This window comes from Ziziphus jujuba, chromosome 10 (genome assembly GCF_031755915.1).
Source record: "Ziziphus jujuba cultivar Dongzao chromosome 10, ASM3175591v1".
Classification (NCBI taxonomy): domain Eukaryota; kingdom Viridiplantae; phylum Streptophyta; class Magnoliopsida; order Rosales; family Rhamnaceae; genus Ziziphus; species Ziziphus jujuba.
Genome location: NC_083388.1, coordinates 21,172,566 through 21,199,389, shown reverse-complemented (window position 1 = coordinate 21,199,389; position 26,824 = coordinate 21,172,566). Strand labels below are relative to the sequence as shown.

General features: G+C 30.0%; 3 protein-coding genes and 2 non-coding genes across 5 annotated transcripts; 2 read left to right on the top strand and 3 right to left on the bottom strand.

Moving 5' to 3' along the window:
* Positions 1–52: 52 nt before the first annotated feature.
* LOC107411902 (F-box protein PP2-B15) lies at positions 53–2,800 on the bottom strand. Its single transcript, XM_060812142.1, has 3 exons — positions 2,737–2,800; positions 836–981; positions 53–590 (listed from the first exon to the last, which is right to left on the bottom strand). The coding sequence occupies exons 1-3, from the start codon at positions 2,798–2,800 to the stop codon at positions 126–128; spliced, it is 675 nt and encodes a 224-aa protein (XP_060668125.1). The 3' UTR covers positions 53–125.
* A 1,966-nt stretch (positions 2,801–4,766) lies between these two features.
* Positions 4,767–4,871, top strand: LOC112490800 (small nucleolar RNA snoR69Y). Its single transcript, XR_003054996.2, has one exon. It is a non-coding gene; the product is annotated as a small nucleolar RNA snoR69Y (small nucleolar RNA).
* A 298-nt stretch (positions 4,872–5,169) lies between these two features.
* On the top strand, positions 5,170–5,257 carry LOC112490806 (small nucleolar RNA snoR53Y). The gene has a single exon (XR_003055001.2). It is a non-coding gene; the product is annotated as a small nucleolar RNA snoR53Y (small nucleolar RNA).
* A 28-nt stretch (positions 5,258–5,285) lies between these two features.
* LOC107411831 (F-box protein PP2-B15) lies at positions 5,286–8,989 on the bottom strand. The gene is made up of 3 exons (XM_025071157.3): positions 8,384–8,989; positions 6,432–6,550; positions 5,286–6,166 (listed from the first exon to the last, which is right to left on the bottom strand). Exons 1-3 carry the CDS (start codon positions 8,636–8,638, stop codon positions 5,707–5,709), a joined length of 834 nt encoding a protein of 277 aa, XP_024926925.2. The 5' UTR covers positions 8,639–8,989; the 3' UTR covers positions 5,286–5,706.
* A 146-nt stretch (positions 8,990–9,135) lies between these two features.
* Positions 9,136–11,071, bottom strand: LOC107411830 (F-box protein PP2-B15). Its single transcript, XM_048468627.2, has 4 exons — positions 10,716–11,071; positions 10,198–10,448; positions 9,884–10,002; positions 9,136–9,756 (listed from the first exon to the last, which is right to left on the bottom strand). The coding sequence occupies exons 1-4, from the start codon at positions 10,945–10,947 to the stop codon at positions 9,339–9,341; spliced, it is 1,020 nt and encodes a 339-aa protein (XP_048324584.2). The 5' UTR covers positions 10,948–11,071; the 3' UTR covers positions 9,136–9,338.
* Between the last annotated feature and the right edge of the window lie 15,753 nt (positions 11,072–26,824).

Genomic DNA, 26,824 nt, shown 5'->3' with positions numbered 1-26,824 from the left:
AAAGATTCAGCCTAAAATCATGGTAATTAGAATTTTTTTTTTTTTTTTTTGGGATTTGAGCAATATCTTTGAAAGGAAAAATGAACAGAAACTCACTAGAAGATGAAAAAATCCTCCAAACTGCATCAATCTTTAGGTCTAAGTTCAATTCCCTCAACAATGATACCACCTTTCAGGTGCAGACTTTTCACTTCCTTTAGGCTCATATTTACCTCCTTATCATTCCCATCATTGTAAAAGCTTCCTAATTCAATCTCTACCCAACCATCTTTGCGTTCAAAAAGGGCTTCCTTCTCTTCTTGAAACATCCTTGTTCTGGAAGCTTTTACCTGGTTCAAACCAAATAATTGTTTAGGAAGTTGTTTTTTTCTTTCATTCCGGCTCAGGTGAACTTGACCTTGCGATCTGATATTGCCAACTTGAATCGAAACCTCGGAAGGGAAAGTGTCTAATCCATATGCACGGTACGCAAACTTGACTATGAGATAAGCCCCATAAAATGTTTTGGGGGATAGCATCTGCGTGTTCACAGTGCTACTAATCTCTAGCCAGCAAATGGTTCTGAGTTCAGCAACTTCAGCAAATCCGTTTGTTGATTAAGTAGGAAAAAAAAAAAACATGGTTAATCTTAAAAGAAATTTGCTACTAAATAAATGAACTTCAAGTTTTCCACCATGTTATAAAGGATTGGATAAACAAATAAAGATAAAATGAAACAGAGTCAGACGACAAAGTTTCCTGTTCTAATATATCTTTAAACATATACTTTTAGGCTGGACTAAGCCTAAATGTTCCCTTATATGTTTTTTAATTTATTTTTACTATTCCTTGATCAGATTGAGAGGGCTAACCTTGATTCAACAAGTGGTTTCCATGTCCAGTAAAGAAGATAGCTGGACCAGGTAATTGAAAGTTCCCTTGCACTCAACAAGTAACATTTCTTACATGTTGATTTTTCCATGGAGAAAATCTGTGACGTTCACAAGCAATATTCTTATTATATGAAATGTTTCGGTATCAGAGATTTTAATGGTCATTGAAACTCATGAGTTAGTAGCAGTTGTTAAAGTAAAAATTCTTTGTATGCATAGGCAGTCTTCACAGGACAGATGAATTTTTCATCTGTCTTCTCATAGCTTTTTAATGACTCAAGAAAGGTGGTTGTGCCTTCATTATCTGATTAACGTGACTAATACCATTTGAAATGTTTTTCGCATTTAAGAGATGCAAAGTTTGATTGAAATGTTTCACATTTAATAGATGGATGGAAAGTTTTCACATCATTCATGAATATCACCAGAGAAAAAAAACAGAGAGAAAGCAAATAAGCAGAATGCAGATGTCCCTCCTCTATTTCTTTTATTTTCTTCTTCTCTCTGCTTTTTACAGCACTTTCTTCAAATCACCATGTATCAGGGGGGGAAAAAAAAAAAAAAAAGTCGTAGTTACTCTTTGTACAAGAATTGGATTAATTTTGATAATTATACACTGCAATTCCTCACTAATTACATGGGTCATGTTCCATCTGTGCATCCATCAAGTTGGAAAAAATAGGCAATTCATTATAAAGCTCCCATTTTGGTACACTCATGTGAGGCTCAACCTTGGTACTTAGGAGGCCTTAAAATGGTGACTCTGAACTTTAATCAATTTTTAGCATTCAGAAGACTGCATATGCATTCATCGCCAAATGGAAATAGTGACTCTTTGGTTAGTGTTCCATTTATACAGTGATTCTTTGGTTAGTGTTCCATTTAAAGGTATATATGCATATATAGACAGTCTTGGGAAACCAGTTTTTCAACTCATGGGTTATGCATAAGACCTGCTTGAGAAAAGTTATATGCATGCTCAGTTCACTTCCTTTTCATGATGAACAGTTAGCTACACAGCCTTACATATGCATATAATACATGTACATACATATTATATATAGAGAGGAGTTATATATTATTATGTTATATGTATGTATGAATGAATGTATATAGATATGAAGACTGGTTCACTAACATGATGCGCAGACATAGGACTTTTACACAATTTATAGCCATAGCTAGTACCTAGATCTAACGGCTCTCTCTCCTTCTATGAATTCCTAATTACCCCAAAATCATTCTTTGATTTTTTACAGCCAAATTTCTTGTCGAACTCTTGATTTGGCCTATCAAATTAGTACTTTTTTATGTTTCTTTAATTCCACCACACAGAGTACTCCTACACGTGGATTTAACTCCACACATATGGTTGCTGCAGCTAGTATCTAAATGCCATAAATTCTCATTAGTTTCTTCTTGAATGTGAGACACCATAAGAAGAGAAATTTCTTCTTCCTTTTCTGCAAAATTAGATCTTTCACTACGTTCACCACGATCTTTGTTTAAATTAGTACGACATTCTAAACGATAATGTCCATACTTGTGGCAGCGGAAACATTCAATTTTTGATTTGTCTTCACACTTGGATTTAGGCCTAACTGAATTTTGACCATCACGACCCTTTCCATTTCCTTGAGTCAGCTACTTCATTTTCTCCGGATTTGTGATGCTTGTTCTTTCCTTTTGGGCCACCTTTGTCATGCCCGACTCTTTTTGTTTCTGTCTGTAACACTTGCTCCTCCTGATCCTAGTTGCTTAATTTTTGCTCATGCACCAGCAAAGAACTTTGCAATTCATCAATTGACAATGTATCAATATCTTTAGATTCCTCAATTGAACAAATGACAAAATTGAATTTTACCGTCATCTATAGTGACATCCTCCAGCTTCTCTCCATGAATCCTCATCTTATTTGCGATTGCCATTGTCCTTGAGAAATATTCTGTAACTGACTCTCCTAACTTCATTTGTAAGTTCCCGAATTCAACACGGAGGGCTTGAAGTTGCACTCTCTTTGCCCTTGCTGACCCCTGATACTTCTTCTTTATGGAATCCCAAATCTGTTTGGAGGTGTCTTTGTTCAGAATTGTCTTCAAGATTGAACGATCAATAGCTTGGAACAAATAGTTATTTGCCTTGAGATCTTTCAACTTCTGTGCTTCCACCTCTGCTTTCTATGCATCTGTCTACACAATGCTAGCTGCTGATTCTGCAATCCCTTCACTAACGACCTACCAATACTCTTTAGACCTTAGGAAATTCTCCATTAACATGCTCCAATGGTCAGAATGACCATCTAAGTGAGGTATTGCAGGTTGCACAAAGTTCTCAGACACCATGAATAAATTGTTGCTACAACAAAGAAATTTGAGTAGAAAAGAATATGCAATTCTCTCTCTCACTTCTCTCCCTCAACCAAGCTTTGATACCACTGTTAAAAAGAACTAAAGCAAAGAATAAATTACACAAGACTGAAAGTCATATAACATTGAAAAATATTTTTTTTATTCAAAATGCAGTGCTTATATAGATATTACATCTAACAAACTCAACCAAAAATAAAAACAAGTACTACATATAAATAGGACCACTATCCTGCAATCACAGAATTCCTAAAGACTAGTTAAATATTAGAAATTTACTCAATAGAATTGAACATGTACTCAACAATAAACAAACTTCTTAAAGACCAGGTCAACATAAATTTCTAACAATTATATTAAAGTTCATGTAATGATATATATACACACACATACATATATATATATATATATATGAGATAATCTATCAACGCTTAATCTAATGTTTTTTTTTTTTTTCCTCCTAGAAGGAAGATAGAATTTCTATCGTATGAAAAAACATAGTGTTTTTTTTTTTTTTTCCTCCTAGAAGGAAAAAAAAAAAAAAAAAAACACTATGTTTTTTCATACGATAGAAATTCTATCTTCCCCCCCTTTCTTTCTTTCTTTCCAGCCATTGTCGTTCTTACTATATATCTTTCAAACCCCAAAACTCAAATTATATAGCACTTTTATCATTGTCTTAAAAAAAAAAAAAAGCGAATTCATGAATTTTAAGTATTTTTGCAAACAATCTAATGACAAAATTTAATGTTTTTTTTTTCAATGGAAGTTTTGAATTTCAATTTCCTAACTCTCAAATGAAAAAAAAAAAAAAAAACAAAAAAAAAATCATGAACATAGGATTGGAAGCTGGTGTGACTGACAATTTAGTAACATTGTGGTGAGAAAAAAATGCATAGTCGTCTAAACAAAAAGTAAATAAGAATAGATAATGGGCTAGAGTGTATTGGACTTGGGGTTAGGCCTAACTAAGGCTCGTAAACCCATCTATCTTTTAAAATGGATCGCGTAGCACAAGTTTCACATTTTCTTATAATTACTCAATTGCCCTATTTTTTGCAGTTTTTTCCAACTGCTTTTTTTTTTTTTTGGATAAATCCAACTACAAACTAGAGGACGAAAATACCAAATAAATTGTTTTAAATATTAACAAGTTTTTTCATATAAAATTGTAAATAAATCCGAAATCCAGATTGAATACGTAATTTCGTGAAAAGTTCATGGTTGTTCTGGGAATTGGAAAAAGACGGTGGTGGCACTCTTAAACCCTAGCCTAGCTGATTCATCCTTCACTTCCTCTTCCATAAAACCCTACCCTTGTCCACATTTCTATCGCATCTCTCTGTTACTCTGTTTCTCTGTCTCTCCGTTTGTTTATTCATAATACGCTTTGATTTTTTCCTGTGAAAGTGTTTTCTTATTTGGTTCGTTTCTCAAATTTTGTTAAAAATTTTGATAAATATTTATTTATTTTTTTTCCTTATTAGATTTGAGGTATGGTTTTCTTATTATTTCGAAAGAAAGCTTTCATTTTTGCAATGATGATAAATGTGATACCCAGCTCATTATGAGACCCTTTTTATTTTTAAGGTCTGGGAGTAGACTCTGTCCACATATTTATCTGAGCCCAGTTTATGTTCTTCATATTTTCAAAATACCTTCTTTTTAATATTTTTGTGAATTTTTATGGTTTTTTAAGTTCTCTAAGTGGCTATATTTAGCTCTGAAGGTTTTATTATTTAATCCCTTTTTCTTTTTTTTCTTTTTGGTTTTTGGGGTTTAATGCTTAATATTTCTATTTTCTTTATATATTATTTGGCTATAGATTACAATAAACTCTCACAATGAGTATTTGATTTTTGTTTTACTTCATTTTATTTTATTTTACTTTATTTTATTATTATTTTTTTGTTAAAATAGGATATGGAAGTCTTCCCTATGATGGCATTAACAGGAACCATGCTAATGCTGATAATGTTTTCATGAATGATCCCTTCTTTCTTAGTTCCTGAGGGAATAAGTTCTGTATCTTCTTTTTATTTATGTATTTATTCTTGTCCTTTTTTTTTTCTTTTCTTTTTTTTTTCCTGTAAGTTTTAAAGATTTTTTTTTTCTTTTTCTTTTTTGATAGAAAATCTTTTTTTTGGTAAATTTGATATGGCATGGTTGGTGGTGACTTTCGTCAGGGCCTTCATTGGACTTTTGCTTTTTCTGACTTCCCTGATCAGTTTTGGCCATTGTCTATTATATGAGTTCTTGATGAATTCTAACTTCCATTTAGAGTTGGTAAATACTGGATATCAAATCACTTTCCTTGCTATTACCATAAAGTATAAAGCTTTACAGGAAAAGATTTAGCTTAAAATCATGATAATTAGCTTTTTTGTGGATTTGAACAATATCTTTGAATGGAAAAATGAACAGAAAATCACTAGATGGTGAAAAAAGCTCAAATTCTCCAAACTGCATCAATCTTTAGGCCGCAGTTCAATTCCCTCAACAATGATACCACCTTTCAGGTGCTGACCTTTCACTTCCTTTAGGCTCATATTTACCTCTTTATCATTCCCATCATTGTAAAAGCTTCCTAATTCAATCTCTACCCAACCATCTTTGCGTTCGAAAAGGGCTTCCTTCTCTCCTTGAAACATCCTTGTTCTGAAAGCTTCTACCTGGTTCAAACCAAATAATTGTTTAGGAAGTTGTTTTTTTCTTTCATTCCGGCTCAAGTAAACTTGACCTTGTGATCTGATATTGCCAACTTGAACTGAAACCTCAGAAGGGAAAGTGTCTAATCCATATGCACGTTCCGCAAACTTGACTATGAGATAAGCCCCATAAAATGTTTTGGGGGATAGCATCTGCGTGTTCACAGTGCTACTAATCTCTAGCCAGCAAATGGTTCTGAGTTCAGCAACTTCAGCAAATCTGTTTGTTGATTAAGTAGGAAAAAAAAAACATGGTTAATCTTAAAAGAAATTTGCTACTAAATAAATGAACTTCAAGTTTTCCACCATGTTATAAAGGATTGGATGAACAAATAAAGATGAAATGAAACAGAGTCAGACGACAAAGTTTCCTGTTCTAATATATCTTCAAACATATACTTTTAGGCTGGATTAAGCCTTAATGTTCACTTGTATGTTTTTTCAATTTATTTTTACTATTCCTTGATCAGATTGAGAGAGCTAACCTTGATTCAACAAGTGGTTTCCATGTCCAGTAAAGAGGATAGCTGGACCAGGTAATTGAAAGTTCCCTTGCACTCAACAAGTAACATTTCTTACATGTTGATTTTTGCAGAGAGAAAATCTGTGACGTTCACAAGCAATATTTTTATTATATGAATTGTTTCGGTGTCAGAGATTTTAGTGATCATTGAAACTCATGAGTTAGTAGCAGTTGTTAAAGTAAAAACAAAATACAATAGCTTGTAATTATAAGCTGCTTGAGCATCCACAGGTGATGGAACAAATATGAACTCTTGAAAAGAATTCATATTTGATCCACCGCCTGTGTATGCGGAAGCAACCTTTCAAGAAAGTGCAAAACAATGCATTTTCTTCTGAGTTTGACAAAGGCTGCAAATGCTATACAAGCCCATCGCTTAGTATTTTGATGGAATTCTTTGTATGCATAGGCAGTCTTCACATGACAGATGAATTTTTCATCTGTCTTCTCATAGCTTCTTAATGACTTAAGAAAGGTGGTTGTGCCTTTATTATCTGATTAACGTGACTAATACCGTTTGAAATGTTTTTCGCATTTAAGAGATGCAAAGTTTGATTGAAATGTTTTCACATTTAATAGATGGATGGAAAGTTTTCACATCCTTTATGGATATCACCAGAGAAAAACCAGAGAGAAAGCAAATAAGCAAAATGCAAGTGTCCCTCCTCTTTTTCTTTTATTTTCTTCTTCTCTCTGCTTTTTACAGCACTTTCTTCAAATCACCATGTATGCCACACCCCACCCAAAAAAAAAAAAAAAAAAAGAAAAAAACACGTAGTTATTATTTGTACAATAATTGGATTAATTTTGATAATTAAAACTGCAAATATACACTGCCATTCCTCATTAATTACATGGGTCATGGTCCATCTGTGCATCCATCAAGTGGGAAAAAGTAGGTAATTCATTATAAAGCTCCCATTTTGGTTTTGTACACTCATGTGAGGCTCAAACTTGGTACTCAGGAGGCCTTAAAATGGTGACTCTGAACTTTAATCAATTTTTAGCATTCAGAAGACTGCATACGCATTCATCGCCAAATGGAAATAGTGATTATTTGGTTACTGTTCCATTTAAACCTATACATGCATATACAGACAGTCTTGGGAAACCAGTTTTTCAACTCATGGGTTATGCATAAGACCTGCTTGAGAAAAGTTATATGCATGCTCAATTCACTTCCTTTTCATGATGACCAGTTAGCTACACAACCGTACATATGCGTATAATACATGTACATACATATTATACATAGAGAGTACTTTTATATTATTATGTTATATGTATGTATGAAAGAATGTATATAGGTATGAAGACTGGTTCACTAACATGATGCGCAGACATAGGACTTTTACACAATTTATAGCCATAGCTAGCACCTAGATCTAACGGCTCTCTCTCCTTCTAAGAATTCCTAATTACCCCAAAATCATTCTTTGATTTTTTACAGCCAAATTTCTTTTCGAACTCTTGATTTGGCCTTTCAAAATTGATACTTTTTTTATGTTTCTTTAATTCCACCACACAGAGTACTCCTAAGCAGAGTCAAAGTCAAAATTTCTGTGCTTTGGCCTTGAACCCAATACTTGAAAAAAGACAACAAATATTATAACCACATCAAAATATATAGATGTGTCTGAAAAAAGAAATGCGGGTGTAAAAAGTGAAAAAAGAAAGATTAACAGTGTAAAGAGAAATTCTTAGAAGGACAGAGAGCTGTTAGATCCAGGCACAAAAACTATGGCTATAGAATTGAAATAAAAGTCCAATGTTTACACATTGTGTTGAAATACATGTTTTCATAAGCCAGGGATTTGAGAAATCCTTCCTCAGAATCCACTGGTTATATGAAATTTATTAATATAGGCCAAAAAAATTTCTGCATTTAATTTCAACTAAACACTTTAAATTTACCTTCCTACCACCATCAATTAGGCGTGGACAGCACAACCTCATGAATAACTCTTTGTTGGAAGAGAACACTACAGGGTGAACCAATCTTGAAAGAATTTGTCTGTAATCTGAAGGCAAAAATCTCACCCACAGACTATCCAAATTGGCTATTGAATGGACTGACAATGAGACTGAAGACAAACGGCATGCATCGCCAGGTGAAGTTAAAGATATAATGTGGGCAAAACAATCTTCAGGCAAGAGATCCAAACTCATGTTTTCTCGTTTTTGGTTGTTGGGTATGAAAATTCTGAAGTTTTTAATAAGAAGGAAATGTATGGCAGAGAATCAAGGAAGATAATATTAGAGTTTGCGAGTATGTAGATAGTTACTTGCAAGTTTTAGCAGAGACCATATTTATAGGAAATTCTTTAGCAGAGAATGGTCCATAGATATCGTAAATATGTCAACATTTTCTTGGTTTGGGTCAGGTTTTATGACAACATCAAATGAACACATGACCACATCCCGACACATCAATTCACCCAAAATGGTAACGTAGACTCATGGAGTAATTTATGGTCAAAACAAAAAGCCTCAAGATTGCACATTTCCTCATTGTAAAACCATGGTCATCTATACATAAGAAACACAAAATTCCATATCCGTAAAGAAACAAGAACTTTTACCCCATCCCTTTTTTTTTTTTTTTTTTTTTTTTTTTTTTTCCCTTCTGTGATCCTACTTTATATCTTTACATTTTTTAAAACAAATAAAAGAATGAAAAATTATATAGCTACAAATATTACATCCAGAAAGTGAAAAGGAAAGAATAAACAAAAACCCTTTATTATATATTTTCCTTTGGCATGTGCACTTTTGTAAATATATTGTTCCTTTTTTCTAGCATCCTTGAAGAAAGTGACCTAAACCCAATTGAAAGTTCCTCATTTCCAATTCCTTCGCTGTTTAATAACTAGATAGGCCTAACTTCAATGCCCTCAATAACAAGTCCTCCTTTTAGCTGGTAACCCTTAATTTCCATTAAACTCATTTTCACCTCCTCATCATCTTCACCTGTGAAGAACTCTCCAAGTTTAATCTCCATCCACCCGTCTTCTCTTTCATTCGGAAACTGTTCTCTTTGCACGCAATAGCTGTCCATTTTTAGCTTCTTGATGTCCTGTCTGCATATATAAGCCATTCCATTACTCACTCGGTCTCTAACTTTAACTGAAACTTCAGATGGTATAGTATCTAGCCCATATGCACGTCTGGAAATGTTCATTACAAGATAAGCTCCATATTTTGAGTTTTTGGAAAGCATTTGGGTGGTAATCTTCCCGTGAATTTCTAACCAGCTGATTGTTATCAGTTCAACTGCCTCTGGAAACCTGCTTGGAAAAGAGATTGTGTATACTAAGTCAGCTTGCATTCTGAATGGTAATATTTTTGTGTCAAAATTCCATTGACTTGGTTTAAAAAAGAATTGTAAAGAGGAGACGAAAGACAAATTGAAACCTTGATTCAGCCATCTTTTTCCAGCTCCAATGCATCGGGTCGCTGCCCCATGTTATTGATAGCTCTCTTGCAGAAAGTAGATAAGATTTTCTGCCAGATGATTTCTCTATTCTGAAGCTCTGCATTTTATAGAAAATGGACAAGATAATCAAAAAGGGAATCTCAATTTCAGTGAGAATTTATGTCCAAAACAAACTGACACATATGTAATCTTTATCAGCCACTCCAAAAAACCCAAAAGTCAATCTGGGTTGAGAAATTTTCATGTGTATATATATGTCTAGGAAAAAAGCTAGAGAGGAAGAGGGTAGTACCTTTCTACCTCCATCTATGAGAACAGAATTGCAGAGATGAAAGAAAAGCTCTTTTTTGGTGGAAAATTTCAAAGGTAAATCCAATCTGGAGAGCAATTGCTGATAATCTGATGGCAAAAATCTCTCCCAGATAACATCAAACTCTGCTGCTGATCGGAAAGTGGATGACACCAAAGAAAAAGCGCAGACATCCAATGGAGATGTGAGCGACAGAATTGCTGAAACAACATCTTCTGGTAACATATTTAAGCCTGATATCCGTATAAGCTCGTTCAGTGATTTCACACAAAAGGATCAAACTTCAAGAATATTTATATAAACAGAAAACAAGAAACAGTTGGATACAACGCTCAGAATCACAAAGTTTTCACTGTCTTAATGTGCATATAAGATTCTCTTTCTTAACTCTGAAAATGTCTAGTTTTAGTTTGGTGCATTAATCTGTCTATATATACATAATTTTAATTACATTTTTTTTTATAGATTTGGTTTGACTTTTCTGGAGTGTGAACACATACCGAATAATATTCTTATTTCGGTTTTCTGATTGGGGAAAGCTTCCAAAACCAGAAGTGAACAGAAGCCAGTTAGGATTTTGCTAGTTGGAGGAGCTTCCAGCCGTCCCTTCAAGTGGTTTAATTTTCTCTCCAAAAAAACTATAATAATAATAATAATAAAGAAGTTGATGGTCGGGTTGTGATTATCCAATTCGCTATATTGATTAGTCGGTGTGCATGTACAAGAATGCATGTATTTGCAACATTAAATTCTGCTACATGACGGTGTCTCCCACCTCATGGTGTACATATATTGGATTATAGATAATTCATGTTATCATCATACAAATTACATATGAACATTGAACCATATAGGCCGTAGCCTCCATCGTTACAAAACTTATTATATATATATAATGATATTCAGACGATAATATTTTTAATTTTTTAAAATGAACCAGATTATCTATATATATATATATATATATCATTTGGAGATAATATAAGTTTACATGTTGGGTTATAAAAATAAAGTGTTATTTAGTTTGCAAAATTAATGTAGTGTGTTGTCTGATGCGATGAGGTGCAAAATGACGAAAAAAGAGATAGCGTCCATTAATCTTTAGCACCAGACAAATTAAATCAATTTGTCACATTCATTGATATATAACTTTTGGCCAAAATAAATAAATATATTTCTTGTCAAAACTTTATGATCTGAACCTGTTATTGAGATATTATAATGGTTTACAGATATACATCATTATTCTTTATGCGTCAAAATTGACTCCGCAACCTTCATAAGAAAACCATGTGTCAAAGTAAAACTGCTGCTGTCATAAGAAAACCATGTGTCAAAATAAAACTGCTACTATAGAAAGAAAACCAACTGATTTGTACACACCGATCTATTTAATTAGTTTGAGCAATGTGTTAAATTAAAATAATATATCATTAAAATAATATATCATTTTTGCTTTTCAATATGTGTTAAAACTTTTTTGACCAAACAACACATATGTTTTAAAACTTAATATTTTGACTGGATAAATATGATAAAAAGAAAGGCTAAAAAAAAAAAAAGAAGTAATTTACGAAGAAGTGTATATAAAATGAATGTGAATGTTTTGGCCCCCAGCCATTGACAGAATACGTATATGATTTGGACCAAAACATCTTTTTAAAAAGAGATTGAAAAATTCCAATTACAATAGGGTTTGACCATGACTGACTTGTTTTTTTTCTTTTTTTTTGTATTGGACCGTGACTGACTTTGACCGCATGAATCTTGGGACACCATACGCTGGCGATACGTATAGAGTCTGAACTTTGAAGTACACAATACGCAGCCATTGTTTGTTGAAATCTATGTTTCGCTCACAATATCTTTTGCAAACAGTTTTGTGCCAAATGACTAATTTGCTTTTTGTATTCAATATTTTTGTTTTTACTATAAGATATCTACTGCTACATATTACTATGATGTGTATATATGATCCTATCTAGATTTTTTTTTTTTATTTGGTAAAATGATCCTACCTATACGTGTAAAAACATGAAAAAGGGAAAAGGCATTATCTAGTGTAAGATTCTTTTTTTCCTTCGTTTCATATCGATGGCATTTAGAAAAGTTCTTTCTTTTATATACTGTATTTCATTTTGGTGAAATTATATATATATATATATATATATATATTATAGTGGTAAATATATTTCTTTCCTATATTATTATTCAAAGCCAAGCGAGGAATCAAAAAAGGAAGTCAATCATTGACCAAAAAAAATAAAATAAAGGAGGAAGTCAATCATAATTTATGTTCGTATTCAGGGATCCGACTCTCGGCCTTTGAGCTCTAACACGAGCCAATTGGTCAATAATATATTGGGTCTCTTGGTAGAAACGGACCATAGTTGTCACTCAAAGTTTTGGGCCAGGCTCATTAGACCAGGTCATTTCGGCCTGTGACTTGTATCTAGTTGTCGTAGAGTTTCGTTTCGATGTTACATTAGTTGTCGTAGAATTTGGCAAGGTCCCCACAGACTTTTTTTGTCATCATCATTCCGTCATTGATGAAGAAGAATTCGAGCTACTGGAGAGTTTGTTTGTGAGGTCTCATTCTGATGGTATCTTTAGTGTGTTTTTATCGAAGCATTATGTTATGGAATCCCACAACCATGAAAGTGAAGCTTCTTCCCAGTCCCATACCCTGCCAGTAGCCGTGACAATTTTGTGATAGGAATGGGATTTGGGTATGATTCAAAAGCTAATGATTACAAAATTGTTAGGATTCGTAGTATTTATGGAGATTTTCTTCATTGCAAAAGCTGAAATATACACTTTGAGTAATGATAGCTGGAAAGATATTGAGATGCCTATACAAGTCTATTGCTTTACTCGGACAACTTTACTGTAAAGGGGTTTATTACTGGTTAATTACGGTATCAAATGGTCTAAGTTACAAAGATACCGTACTTTGATTTCATATGTGTGATGAGAAATTTGGTATTTGGTATCATAGAGTTGCCGGTTAGTCCTTACAAGTTTAGGAGGCTAATGCTCTGGAACGACATTCGCTGCATTCTTGTCCTATACTAGACCACGACTTCCTCTTTGGTCTGTTGAAAGAACCTTTGAAATGTGGGTGCTGTTGGATAATATATGAGAAAATAATAAGAGTGGATCCGAGACAATAAAATTGAGAGGAAGAGAAAAACTAAAAGCTGATACAATTGAATTTGTCAGCTTTCCACTTTAGTCCATAAAAATAGTTTAATTGATAAGACCAATAATGCTTCCTTCCATATTAAGCATTCTTTTACAAATATTTTTTAAGTTGTTGGTTTTACTGTAAAATTAAAAATTATTATTATAATAATTATTATTTTACCTTTTAACGAGGGGAATGTTACTCTGGGACCAAACTTGAAACAATTGGGCCGATTGGCTTAATTGAAGCAGTTGCACTTTGGAAGAATATTGATCAACTCCTTTTTGTGGATGGACACAGACGGTTGGTCTCCTACAATCTTGGCACAAAGAAACTTAGAAACCTTTCTTTGGGTCATACACTTGAAAGATTTCCACATGGTTATCCTTATGTCAAGAGTTTGTTCTCACTAGAGAGATCATCAAGTTAAGTAGCAATATTAGGGAAGGCAACTGGGGCGGCTATTATTCTTGATACTCCCCATCTTTAGTTGCACTGCAATCTCTGATACCCAAAACTCAACCTTGTACAAAATAGATACCTAATTAAGCTCTCCCTTAACCACCAGCTGGTTTATGTTTTGTTTACGCTTTGCTTTTCCATTAGGAGTTCAATTAGATGAAACAACCAGTCTCTACCAATTTTGGTTGAGATAAGATTATCAAATCGTTTGTATTTATACGTATTAATTTGCTTACGAGTTATGAATGTTATCATCATTTTTTGTATCCCAACCATCATATGTATGTTGATACATGTGCTCACTGGATTTTATTTTTGTTAAATATATTATGGTATATGATATACGAAGTGTATCTATTTTTTCGTAGTTCTCATTTTCATCTGTATAGCTTCTATATTTAATTTGGTACATGCGTAATTATAGATACGTTTCTTGAAAGAGATCAATTTTGGTTATGTATCTTTTCATTCAGTTTCAGTTTTATTTTCCATCTTTTGATTCTTGTTTAAACGATTCACAAATCTGAGTATCTTTCCATTAAATCCTTGTGTACGTAGTATCTTTTTTAAGAGAAAAAGAAACCAATTGCACAAAAGAGGTAATAACTTCGTTTTAAATCTTCGAATAGATCAATTTAATAGATAATCATATCATATCTTTAATGCATCTTTGACATTGAACAATAATAATAATAAGAGTAAAATTATTATTTTTAGTAACTCCACACCTTTGCTTCCATCTTTATTATTTTACGAATTCCGTCTTCTTTTTTTTTTTTGTTTTTTTTACCATAAACAATAATAATAATAATAATAGTAATAAATGAAGGTGTGTTGTTTGACATTAAAGGTTTATTTGGTATAATCGATGAAAATAAAGTTTTAATCTGTAGAATTTTATGTAGTAGATCTTTTTGAAAAAGAACTTTTATTAAAAAGCTAATAAATGTTTGGTTGTAAATAAAAAAACTGTATTAAATGCTCATTAAACTATATTAAATATTTATTAAATTTTCATATAAAGTAAAAGAGAAAAAAATTTTTAGAGAGCTCAAAATTTGAACTTCTCTAAAACAGTTTTAAAAAGTTTATTTTTTTGTCAATAAATACTTATTGATTTTTACCAAACCTCTTTATTTTTTGATAAAAAAATTTTTGATATTCCAATAGAACTTTTAAACTAAAAAAAAACTCTGCCAAACAGAACCTAAAATTAAGTTAACAACATTACACAGTTGCAGAGAAATTAAATATAAATTATTACAGTTGTTAGTTATGAATTAAGAATTTCTTCTTGTGTATATTTGTGGTAGAAAAGATTTTCTTCTTGTTAATTATATAAAAGTATTATATTTACAATTCCTAATATTATTTAGGAAATTGGTACTTGAATCTTGCAGATTCAAGGTGTCCAAAGCTGATTACTGAATAATTAAAAAAAAAAAAAAGTTTGTAGGAATTATCTGAGTTTACTAATTGGTCTAAAAGTTTACTGTTTTCTGATCCAATTTGCTGTCCAATAGCTTCGTTCTGCATCAAATGTTCAGAGACGCACCTTTATGTTTGTGAGAGAATTAGCCCATAGATCAATATATTATATGGAAGAGGACGAAGAGCAACCCACAATCAATCCTACAGTTTCGTTTACTATGCTCTTTCAGAGATGGGGAAGAACAACAACGAGAGAAATTGTGAGTTGCAAAAAGACAACCAAATAATAATAATAATAATAATAATAATAATAATAATATAATAAGCAAAGATGGAGACAGACGTTTATAAAAATTTTAACCACACAAAAAGGAAAGAGTTGAATCCTTGCATGCAAATACTGAGAAATTGGAGGTGATAGTGTTAAATATACATTTTTAAGTGACTTTCAATATATATGACATGTTATACCTTGACATTATATTTATTTTATTTTATTTATATACCAAATAGGATAAGGATATTGACCTGGTACACTGTGTATAATTTTTCCATCTAAAATTACTAGCATGAGACATTGTTGCCAAAAATCAGGTAAATAGTATCAATTTTGGGGGAAATATTGTCAACTTTGGTTATGTATCTTTTGACACAATATCAACTTTATTTTATTTTTGTTTTCCATCTTCTTGATTTTTGTTTAAACAAATAAAAAATCTGAGTGTCTTTCTGTTATTGAAGTCCTTGGGTACAAAGTATTTGCTTTGAAAGGAAGATGAAACAATTGGCACAAAGGAGGTATTACACTTTGTCTTTAAATTTTCCAATTGACCACTGAAAAAAGATAATTCTATATATAAATTATATCTGTAATACCTTTTCGACATTGAACAATAATTATAATAGTAAATATTATTTTTGCTAGTAACTCCACACCTTTGCTCCCATCTTTACAAAATAGGTCGTCGATCAAAATTTATGTTCACATTCAGGGATCACAGCCTTTTAGCTTTAACATAGGCCAATTGGTCAACAATATATTGGGCCTTCTCTTTTAAAAAACCTGCGAGATCATATGACAACATTTTGGGCCACAGTCACCAGGACCAATTTATTATATTAAAAATTAAAATAACTTTTTATGCCGAAACTAAAAAAGAAATTAGACCAAAATACCAAACTAAAAATTAGATCAAAAGTTAAAAAAAAAAAAATTAGTTTTTCAAAAAAAAAAAAAAAATATGAAGCTTTTTTGAAAAAACTATATTTATTATTTTTCTATTTTATATTTATGATTTTTATTTGAAAAATTGCATCCATTCTTTTTTAATATAAATTTAAATACCCACAATCATAATTAAATATTTTTAAATCTATAATTAGACAAAAAAAATGAAAAATAAAATAAATTTGGAATTTTTTAACTAATAACAATAATTTTATTAGACAAAAAATTAAAAAATATTTTTTATGCCCAAAAATAAAAAGAAATTAGATCGAAAAATCCAAGGTTCTCAATAATTACAACGTTTTCCATTTCATCTTCTAAATTTCATTTTTAACAATTCCAAAGTTTTATGATAGTTTAGTAATAAATAAACAGATTTATATTATTGAACAATTTTTATAAATCCAATTTTTCTTTCTTATTTAGCCATGATAAAAATTAGTATAACATTATATTAATTTATTGCTAGCTCTTTGAAATTCAAAATTTTTTTGGATATTTATACTCCAACAACTAATGAGCGCTATGAAATTAATGTTATTGAGTTTGAGGTAATTCGTTGTTATATTGAACACGGTATTTTAATTTATTCTTATATTCTACGTTTTATCTTCTAAATTTTATTTATAATAATTCTAAAATTCTTCATTAGTTTGATAATAAATGAATGGATGCGTACTATTGAACCATTATTCTAATTCCAATTTTTCACTCTAATTTAAATTTGATAACAATTAACATAATATAACATTAATTTGTTGTTGGTTCTTTATAATAAAAACCATTTTTGGATATTTATATACCAACAACTAATGAGCATTATGCAATTAATGTTATTGAAATTGAGGTAATGTTATTAAATTATGCAGTGTTATTGAATTATTTTATGCAATAATATTGGTTATTTTTTATGCAATATTCTTAATTCTATTTTTCATGCAATATTATTAAATTATGAGCATTACACAGTGGTGTTATTGAATATTTATACTCAACAACTAATGAGCACTATGCAATGATGTAATATATTTAATTTTTGTTATTTTTTATGATAGGTAATTAAGAGATATTAGTGGTTGCTGTTTCCAATGAAAATAATGAATCATAGTACTAGTGTTTATTTTAAAGGTATTTATACTTTAAAATTAATTTTACTAACTAAAATTGCAACATTTATTAGGTTCCAATGAAAAGGATAGGCCTACAAGTGAAATTTCAGGGTTGTTGTTGAAAAGAGTAGTTGAAACTTCTAAAAATTAGGTTTGTTCGAAAAAAAATTAAACCACAAGGTATAACTTTTTGAGTATTCATGTTGTTCTACGAGCAGTTCCTTCCAAACAATCCAAGGCCGATATGGAATGCTTTACAATTTAGCAAGTTCAAAAAAGACTTGGAACTCCCAAGTACATGTATGGAGTAGATACAGATGATGTAATATCTCATATTCTCATTTTCATTTCTAGTGTTTTGTTATAAATAAAATATTTTTACATTCATCCTGTCCCATTTATTTTTTCATTTTTCTTTTGTATAGTTAGTAGCTTTTCCATATTAAAGTAAAGTGTAGAGCATTTATTAGTTGTCAATTTGGTATATATTCGTGTAAACTCTAGAGTTGACACATCATGCCAATAGCTATCTCTTTGATATTTTTAAGCAGTTCAATATTTATCATGTATGTACAACTTTTTGCAATGAAATTGCTTCATGGTAATTGTATTCTCTTATTGGTTTCTTGAGTTCTTAATGACAGTTATATGTTTATTCTTCCCAAAGGATGGGATATTCTAATAGTAATCTTATATTTTGTTTGGGTTTCAATAGATGGTTTAATTTCTTAAGAATTGCACTTTACTTTTTGAAAATTATTGTTTATGTTTCCATTCAACCCTTGCATTCATGTTTGATATATTGTAAATTAAAATAGATATTCATCTTTGCTTAAATCTCGGTTAAGCTTATAATCCAATAATTTATATTTTGATCGGTTATACGTATGCAATTAATGTTATTGAATTTGAGGCAATGTTATTAAATTATGCAGTGTTATTGAATTATTTTTTATGCAATAATCTTGATTCTATTTTTCATGAAATATTTTTAAATTATGAGCATTACGCAATGGTGTTATTGAATATTTATACCCAACAACTAATAAGCGCTATGCAATGGTGTAATTTATTTATTTATATTGTTTTTTATGATTGGTAACTGAGAGACATTAGTGGTTGTTGTGTCTAATGAATATAATGAATCATGGTACTAGTACTTATCTTAACGGTCTTTATACTTTGAAATTGATTTTAATAATTGAAATTGTAACAGTTATTAGGTTGTAATGAAAAGGATAAATCTACAAGTGAAATTCCATAATTGTTGTTGACAAGAGTAGTTGAAGCTTCTAAAATCTAGGTTTGCTCGAAAAGAAATAAAACCACAACGTATAACTTTTTGAGTATTCATGTTACTCCATGGGCAATTTCTTCCAAACAATCCAAAGCCAATATGGCATGCTTTACAATTCAGCAAGTTCAAAAAATATTTGGAACCCCCAAATATATTGTATGGAGGAGATCCTGATGATATAATATCTCATATTCTCATTTTCATTTCTAATGTTTTGTTATAAATAAAATTTTTTTACATTGATCCTGTCCCATTTATTTTTTTATTTTTCTTTTGTATAGTTAGCAGCTTTTGCATATTAAAGTAAAGTGTAGAGCATTTATTAGTTGTCAATTTGGTGTATATTCGTGTAAACTCTAGAGTTGACACATCATGCCAATAGTTATCTCTTTGATATTTTTAAGCAGTTCAATATTGATCATGTATGTAACACTTTTTGCAATGAAATTTCCTCATGTTAATTGTGTTCTCTTGTTGGTTTCTTGAGTTCTTAATGATAGTTATATGTTTATTCTTCCCAAAGGATGGGATATTCTAATAGCAATCTTATATTTTGTTTGGGTTTCAATAGGTGGTTTAATTTCATAAGAATTGCACTTTACTTTTTGAAAATTATTGTTTATGTTTCCATTCAACCCTTGCATTCATGTTTGATATATTGTAAATTAAAATATGATATTCATCTTTACTTAAATCTCGGTTAAGCTTATAATCCAATAATTTATATTTTGATCGGTTATACGTATGCAATTAATGTTATTGAATTTGAGGCAATGTTATTAAATTATGCAGTGTTATTGAATTATTTTTTATGCAATAATCTTAATTCTATTTTTCATGAAATATTTTTAAATTATGAGCATTACGCAATGGTGTTATTGAATATTTATACCCAACAACTAATAAGCGCTATGCAATGGTGTAATTTATTTATTTTTATTGTTTTTTATGATTGGTAACTGAGAGAAATTAGTGGTTTTTGTGTCCAATGAAGATAATGAATCATGGTACTAGTACTTATCTTAAGGGTCTTTATACTTTGAAATTGATTTTAATAATTGAAATTGTAACAGTTATTAGGTTGCAATGAAAAGGATAAATCTACAAGTGAAATTCCAGAATTGTTGTTGACAAGAGTAGTTGAAGCTTTTAAAATCTAGGTTTGCTCGAAAAGAAATAAAACCACAACGTATAACTTTTTGAGTATTCATGTTACTGCATGGGCAATTTCTTCCAAACAATCAAAAGCCAATATGGCATGCTTTACAATTCAGCAAGTTCAAAAAATATTTGGAACCCCCAAATATATTGTATGGAGGAGATCTTGATGATGTAATATCTCATATTCTCATTTTCATTTCTAATGTTTTGTTATAAATAAAATTTTTTTACATTGATCCTGTCCCATTTATTTTTTTATTTTTCTTTTGTATAGTTAGCAGCTTTTGCATATTAAAGTAAAGTGTAGAGCATTTATTAGTTGTCAATTTGGTGTATATTCGTGTAAACTCTAGAGTTGACACATCATGCCAATAGCTATCTCTTTGAAATTTTTAAGTAGTTCAATATTGATCATGTATCTACAACTTTTTGCAATGAAATTTCTTCATGATAATTGTATTCTCTTGTTGGTTTCTTGAGTTCTTAATATATGTTTATTCTTCCCAAAGGATGGGATATTCTAATAGTAATCTAATATTTTGTTTGGGTTTCAATAGGTGGTTTAATTTCATAAGAATTGCACTTTACTTTTTGAAAATTATTGTTTATGTTTCCATTCAACCCTTGCATTCATGTTTGATATATTGTAAATTAAAATATGATATTAATCTTTGCTTAAATCTCGGTTAAGCTTATAATCCAATAATTTATATTTTGATCGGTTATACGTATGCAATTAATGTTATTGAATTTGATGCAATGTTATTAAATTATGCAGTGTTATTGAATTTTTTTTTATGCAATAATCTTGATTCTATTTTTCATGAAATATTTTTCAATTATGAGCATTACGCAATGGTGTTATTGAATATTTATACCGAACAACTAATAAGCGCTATGCAATGGTGTAATTTATTTATTTTTATTGTTTTTTATGATTGGTAACTGAGAGACATTAGTGGTTGGTGTGTCCAATGAAGATAATGAATCATGGTACTAGTACTTATTTTAAGGGTCTTTATACTTTGAAATTGATTTTAATAATTGAAATTGTAACAGTTATTAGATTGCAATGAAAAGGATAAATCTACAAGTGAAATTCCATAATTGTTGTTGACAAGAGTAGTTGAAGCTTTTAAAATCTAGGTTTCCTCGAAAAGAAATAAAACCACAACGTATAACTTTTTGAGTATTCATGTTACTCCATAGGCAATTTCTTCCAAACAATCCAAAGCCAATATGGCATGCTTTACAATTCAGCAAGTTCAAAAAATATTTGGAACCCCCAAATATATTGTATGGAGGAGATCCTGATGATGTAATATCTCATATTCTCATTTTCATTTCTAATGTTTTGTTACAAATAAAATTTTTTTACATTGATCCTGTCCCATTTATTTTTTTATTTTTCTTTTGTATAGTTAGCAGCTTTTGCATATTAAAGTAAAGTGTAGAGCATTTATTAGTTGTCAATTTGGTGTATATTCGTGTAAACTCTAGAGTTGACACTTCATGCCAATAGTTATCTCTTTGATATTTTTAAGCAGTTCAATATTGATCATGTATGTACAACTTTTTGCAATGAAATTTCCTCATGGTAATTGTGTTCTCTTGTTGGTTTCTTGAGTTTTTAATGATAGTTATATGTTTATTCTTCCCAAAGGATGGGATATTCTAATAGCAATCTTATATTTTGTTTGGGTTTCAATAGGTGGTTTAATTTCATAAGAATTGCACTTTACTTTTTGAAAATTATTGTTTATGTTTCCATTCAACCCTTGCATTCATGTTTGATATATTGTAAATTAAAATATGATATTCATCTTTGCTTAAATCTCGGTTAAGTTTATAATCCAATAATTTATATTTTGATCGGTTATACGTATGCAATTAATGTTATTAAATTATGGAGTGTTATTGAATTATTTTTTATGCAATAATCTTGATTCTATTTTTCATGAAATATTTTTAAATTATGAGCATTACGCAATGGTGTTATTGAATATTTATACCCAACAACTAATAAGCGCTATGCAATGGTGTAATTTATTTATTTTTATTGTTTTTTATGATTGGTAACTGAGAGAAATTAGTTGTTTTTGTGTCCAATGAAGATAATGAATCATGGTACTAGTACTTATCTTAAGGGTCTTTATACATTGAAATTTATTTTAATAATTGAAATTGTAACAGTTATTAGGTTGCAATGAAAAGGATAAATCTACAAGTGAAATTCCATAATTGTTGTTGACAAGAGTAGTTGAAGCTTCCAAAATCTAGGTTTCCTCGAAAAGAAATAAAACCACAACGTATAACTTTTTGAGTATTCATGTTACTCCATGGGCAATTTCTTCCAAACAATCAAAAGCCAATATGGCATGCTTTACAATTCAGCAAGTTCAAAAAATATTTGGAACCCCCAAATATATTGTATGGAGGAGATCCTGATGATGTAATATCTCATATTCTCATTTTCATTTCTAATGTTTTGTTATAAATAAATTTTTTTTACATTGATCCTGTCCCATTTATTTTTTTATTTTTCTTTTGTATAGTTAGCAGCTTTTGCATATTAAAGTAAATTGTAGAGCATTTATTAGTTGTCAATTTGGTGTATATTCGTGTAAACTCTAGAGTTGACACATCATGCCAATAGGTATCTCTTTGATATTTTTAAGCAGTTCAATATTGATCATGTATGTACAACTTTTTGCAATGAAATTTTCTCATGGTAATTGTGTTCTCTTGTTGGTTTCTTGAGTTCTTAATGATAGTTATATGTTTATTCTTCCCAAAGGATGGGATGTTCTAATAGCAATCTTATATTTTGTTTGGGTTTCAATAGGTGGTTTAATTTCATTAGAATTGCACTTTACTTTTTGAAAATTATTGTTTATGTTTCCATTCAACCCTTGCATTCATGTTTGATATATTGTAAGTTAAAATATGATATTCATCTTTGCTTAAATCTCGGGTAAGCTTATAATCCAATAATTTATATTTTGATCATTTATACGTATGCAATTAATGTTATTGAATTTGAGGCAAAGTTATTAAATTATGGAGTGTTATTGAATTATTTTTTATGCAATAATCTTGATTCTATTTTTCATGAAATATTTTTAAATTATGAGCATTACGCAATGGTGTTATTGAATATTTATACCCAACAATTAATAAGCGCTATGCAATGGTGTAATTTATTTATTTTTATTGTTTTTTATGATTGGTAACTGAGAGAAATTAGTGGTTTTTGTGTCCAATGAAGATAATGAATCATGGTACTAGTACTTATCTTAAGGGTGTTTATACATTGAAATTTATTTTAATAATTGAAATTGTAACAGTTATTAGGTTGAAATGAAAAGGATAAATCTACAAGTGAAATTCCATAATTGTTGTTGACAAGAGTAGTTGAAGCTTCTAAAATCTAGGTTTCCTCGAAAAGAAATAAAACCACAACGTATAACTTTTTGAGTATTCATGTTACTCCATGGGCAATTTCTTCCAAACAATCAAAAGCCAATATGGCATGCTTTACAATTCAGCAAGTTCAAAAAATATTTGGAACCCCCAAATATATTGTATGGAGGAGATCCTGATGATGTAATATCTCATATTCTCATTTTCATTTCTAATGTTTTGTTATAAATAAATTTTTTTTACATTGATCCTGTCCCATTTATTTTTTTATTTTTCTTTTGTATAGTTAGCAGCTTTTGCATATTAAAGTAAAGTGTAGAGCATTTATTAGTTGTCAATTTGGTGTATATTCGTGTAAACTCTAGAGTTGACACATCATGCCAATAGGTATCTCTTTGATATTTTTAAGCAGTTCAATATTGATCATGTATGTACAACTTTTTGCAATGAACTTTCCTCATGGTAATTGTGTTCTCTTGTTGGTTTCTTGAGTTCTTAATGATAGTTATATGTTTATTCTTCCCAAAGGATGGGATATTCTAATAGGAATCTTATATTTTGTTTGGGTTTCAATAGATGGTTTAATTTCTTAAGAATTGCACTTTACTTTTTGAAAATTATTTTTTATGTTTCCATTCAACCCTTGCATTCATGTTTGATATATTGTAAATTAAAATATGATATTCATCTTTGCTTAAATCTCGGTTAAGCTTATAATCCAATAATTTATATTTTGATCGGTTATACGTATGCAATTAATGTTATTGAATTTGAGGCAATGTTATTAAATTATGCAGTGTTATTGAATTATTTTTTATGCAATAATCTTGATTCTATTTTTCATGAAATATTTTTAAATTATGAGCATTACGCAATGGTGTTATTGAATATTTATACCCAACAACTAATAAGCGCTATGCAATGGTGTAATTTATTTATTTTTATTGTTTTTTATGATTGGTAACTGAGAGACATTAGTGGTTGTTGTGTCCAATGAAGATAATGAATCATGGTACTAGTACTTATCTTAAGGGTCTTTATACTTTGAAATTGATTTTAATAATTGAAATTGTAACAGTTATTAGATTGCAATGAAAAGGATAAATCTACAAGTGAAATTCCATAATTGTTGTTGACAAGAGTAGTTGAAGCTTCCAAAATCTAGGTTTCCTCGAAAAGAAATAAAACCACAACGTATAACTTTTTGAGTATTCATGTTACTCCATGGGCAATTTCTTCCAAACAATCCAAAGCCAATATGGCATGCTTTACAATTCAGCAAGTTCAAAAAATATTTGGAACCCCCAAATATATTGTGTGGAGGAGATCCTGATGATGTAATATCTCATATTCTCATTTTCATTTCTAATGTTTGGTTATAAATAAATTTTTTTTACATTGATTCTGTCCCATTTATTTTTTTATTTTTCTTTTGTATAGTTAGCAGCTTTTGCATATTAAAGTAAAGTGTAGAGCATTTATTAGTTGTCAATTTGGTGTATATTCGTGTAAACTCTAGAGTTGACACATCATGCCAATAGTTATCTCTTTGATATTTTTAAGCAGTTCAATATTGATCATGTATGTACAACTTTTTGCAATGAAATTTTCTCATGGTAATTGTGTTCTCTTGTTGGTTTCTTGAGTTCTTAATGATAGTTATATGTTTATTCTTCCCAAAGGATGGGATGTTCTAATAGCAATCTTATATTTTGTTTGGGTTTCAATAGGTGGTTTAATTTCATTAGAATTGCACTTTACTTTTTGAAAATTATTGTTTATGTTTCCATTCAACCCTTGCATTCATGTTTGATATATTGTAAGTTAAAATATGATATTCATCTTTGCTTAAATCTCGGGTAAGCTTATAATCCAATAATTTATATTTTGATCGGTTATACGTATGCAATTAATGTTATTGAATTTGAGGCAAAGTTATTAAATTATGCAGTGTTATTGAATTATTTTTTATGCAATAATCTTGATTCTATTTTTCATGAAATATTTTTAAATTATGAGCATTACGCAATGGTGTTATTGAATATTTATACCCAACAACTAATAAGCGCTATGCAATGGTGTAATTTATTTATTTTTATTGTTTTTTATGATTGGTAACTGAGAGAAATTAGTGGTTTTTGTGTCCAATGAAGATAATGAATCATGGTACTAGTACTTATCTTAAGGGTGTTTATACATTGAAATTTATTTTAATAATTGAAATTGTAACAGTTATTAGGTTGAAATGAAAAGGATAAATCTACAAGTGAAATTCCATAATTGTTGTTGACAAGAGTAGTTGAAGCTTCTAAAATCTAGGTTTCCTCGAAAAGAAATAAAACCACAACGTATAACTTTTTGAGTATTCATGTTACTCCATGGGCAATTTCTTCCAAACAATCAAAAGCCAATATGGCATGCTTTACAATTCAGCAAGTTCAAAAAATATTTGGAACCCCCAAATATATTGTATGGAGGAGATCCTGATGATGTAATATCTCATATTCTCATTTTCATTTCTAATGTTTTGTTATAAATAAATTTTTTTTACATTGATCCTGTCCCATTTATTTTTTTATTTTTCTTTTGTATAGTTAGCAGCTTTTGCATATTAAAGTAAAGTGTAGAGCATTTATTAGTTGTCAATTTGGTGTATATTCGTGTAAACTCTAGAGTTGACACATCATGCCAATAGGTATCTCTTTGATATTTTTAAGCAGTTCAATATTGATCATGTATGTACAACTTTTTGCAATGAACTTTCCTCATGGTAATTGTGTTCTCTTGTTGGTTTCTTGAGTTCTTAATGATAGTTATATGTTTATTCTTCCCAAAGGATGGGATATTCTAATAGGAATCTTATATTTTGTTTGGGTTTCAATAGATGGTTTAATTTCTTAAGAATTGCACTTTACTTTTTGAAAATTATTTTTTATGTTTCCATTCAACCCTTGCATTCATGTTTGATATATTGTAAATTAAAATATGATATTCATCTTTGCTTAAATCTCGGTTAAGCTTATAATCCAATAATTTATATTTTGATCGGTTATACGTATGCAATTAATGTTATTGAATTTGAGGCAATGTTATTAAATTATGCAGTGTTATTGAATTATTTTTATGCAATAATCTTGATTCTATTTTTCATGAAATATTTTTAAATTATGAGCATTACGCAATGGTGTTATTGAATATTTATACCCAACAACTAATAAGCGCTATGCAATGGTGTAATTTATTTATTTTTATTGTTTTTTATGATTGGTAACTGAGAGACATTAGTGGTTGTTGTGTCCAATGAAGATAAT

Coding starts and splice junctions, on each gene's coding strand:
- LOC107411902 (XM_060812142.1), bottom strand. CDS start 2,800: ATGGCAATCGCAAATAAGATGAGGATTCATGGAGAGAAGCTGGAGGAT. Junction 982..2,736: donor GGATGTCACTATAGATGACG/GTAAAATTCAAT, acceptor AATATTGCTTGT/GAACGTCACAGATTTTCTCC. Junction 591..835: donor CAAGGTTAGCCCTCTCAATC/TGATCAAGGAAT, acceptor ACTTAATCAACA/AACGGATTTGCTGAAGTTGC.
- LOC107411831 (XM_025071157.3), bottom strand. CDS start 8,638: ATGAGTTTGGATCTCTTGCCTGAAGATTGTTTTGCCCACATTATATCT. Junction 6,551..8,383: donor TAATTGATGGTGGTAGGAAG/GTAAATTTAAAG, acceptor TGAACGTCACAG/ATTTTCTCTCTGCAAAAATC. Junction 6,167..6,431: donor AAACCACTTGTTGAATCAAG/GTTAGCTCTCTC, acceptor ATCAACAAACAG/ATTTGCTGAAGTTGCTGAAC.
- LOC107411830 (XM_048468627.2), bottom strand. CDS start 10,947: ATGCATTCTTGTACATGCACACCGACTAATCAATATAGCGAATTGGAT. Junction 10,449..10,715: donor CGAAATAAGAATATTATTCG/GTATGTGTTCAC, acceptor TACGGATATCAG/GCTTAAATATGTTACCAGAA. Junction 10,003..10,197: donor TCATAGATGGAGGTAGAAAG/GTACTACCCTCT, acceptor TATAAAATGCAG/AGCTTCAGAATAGAGAAATC.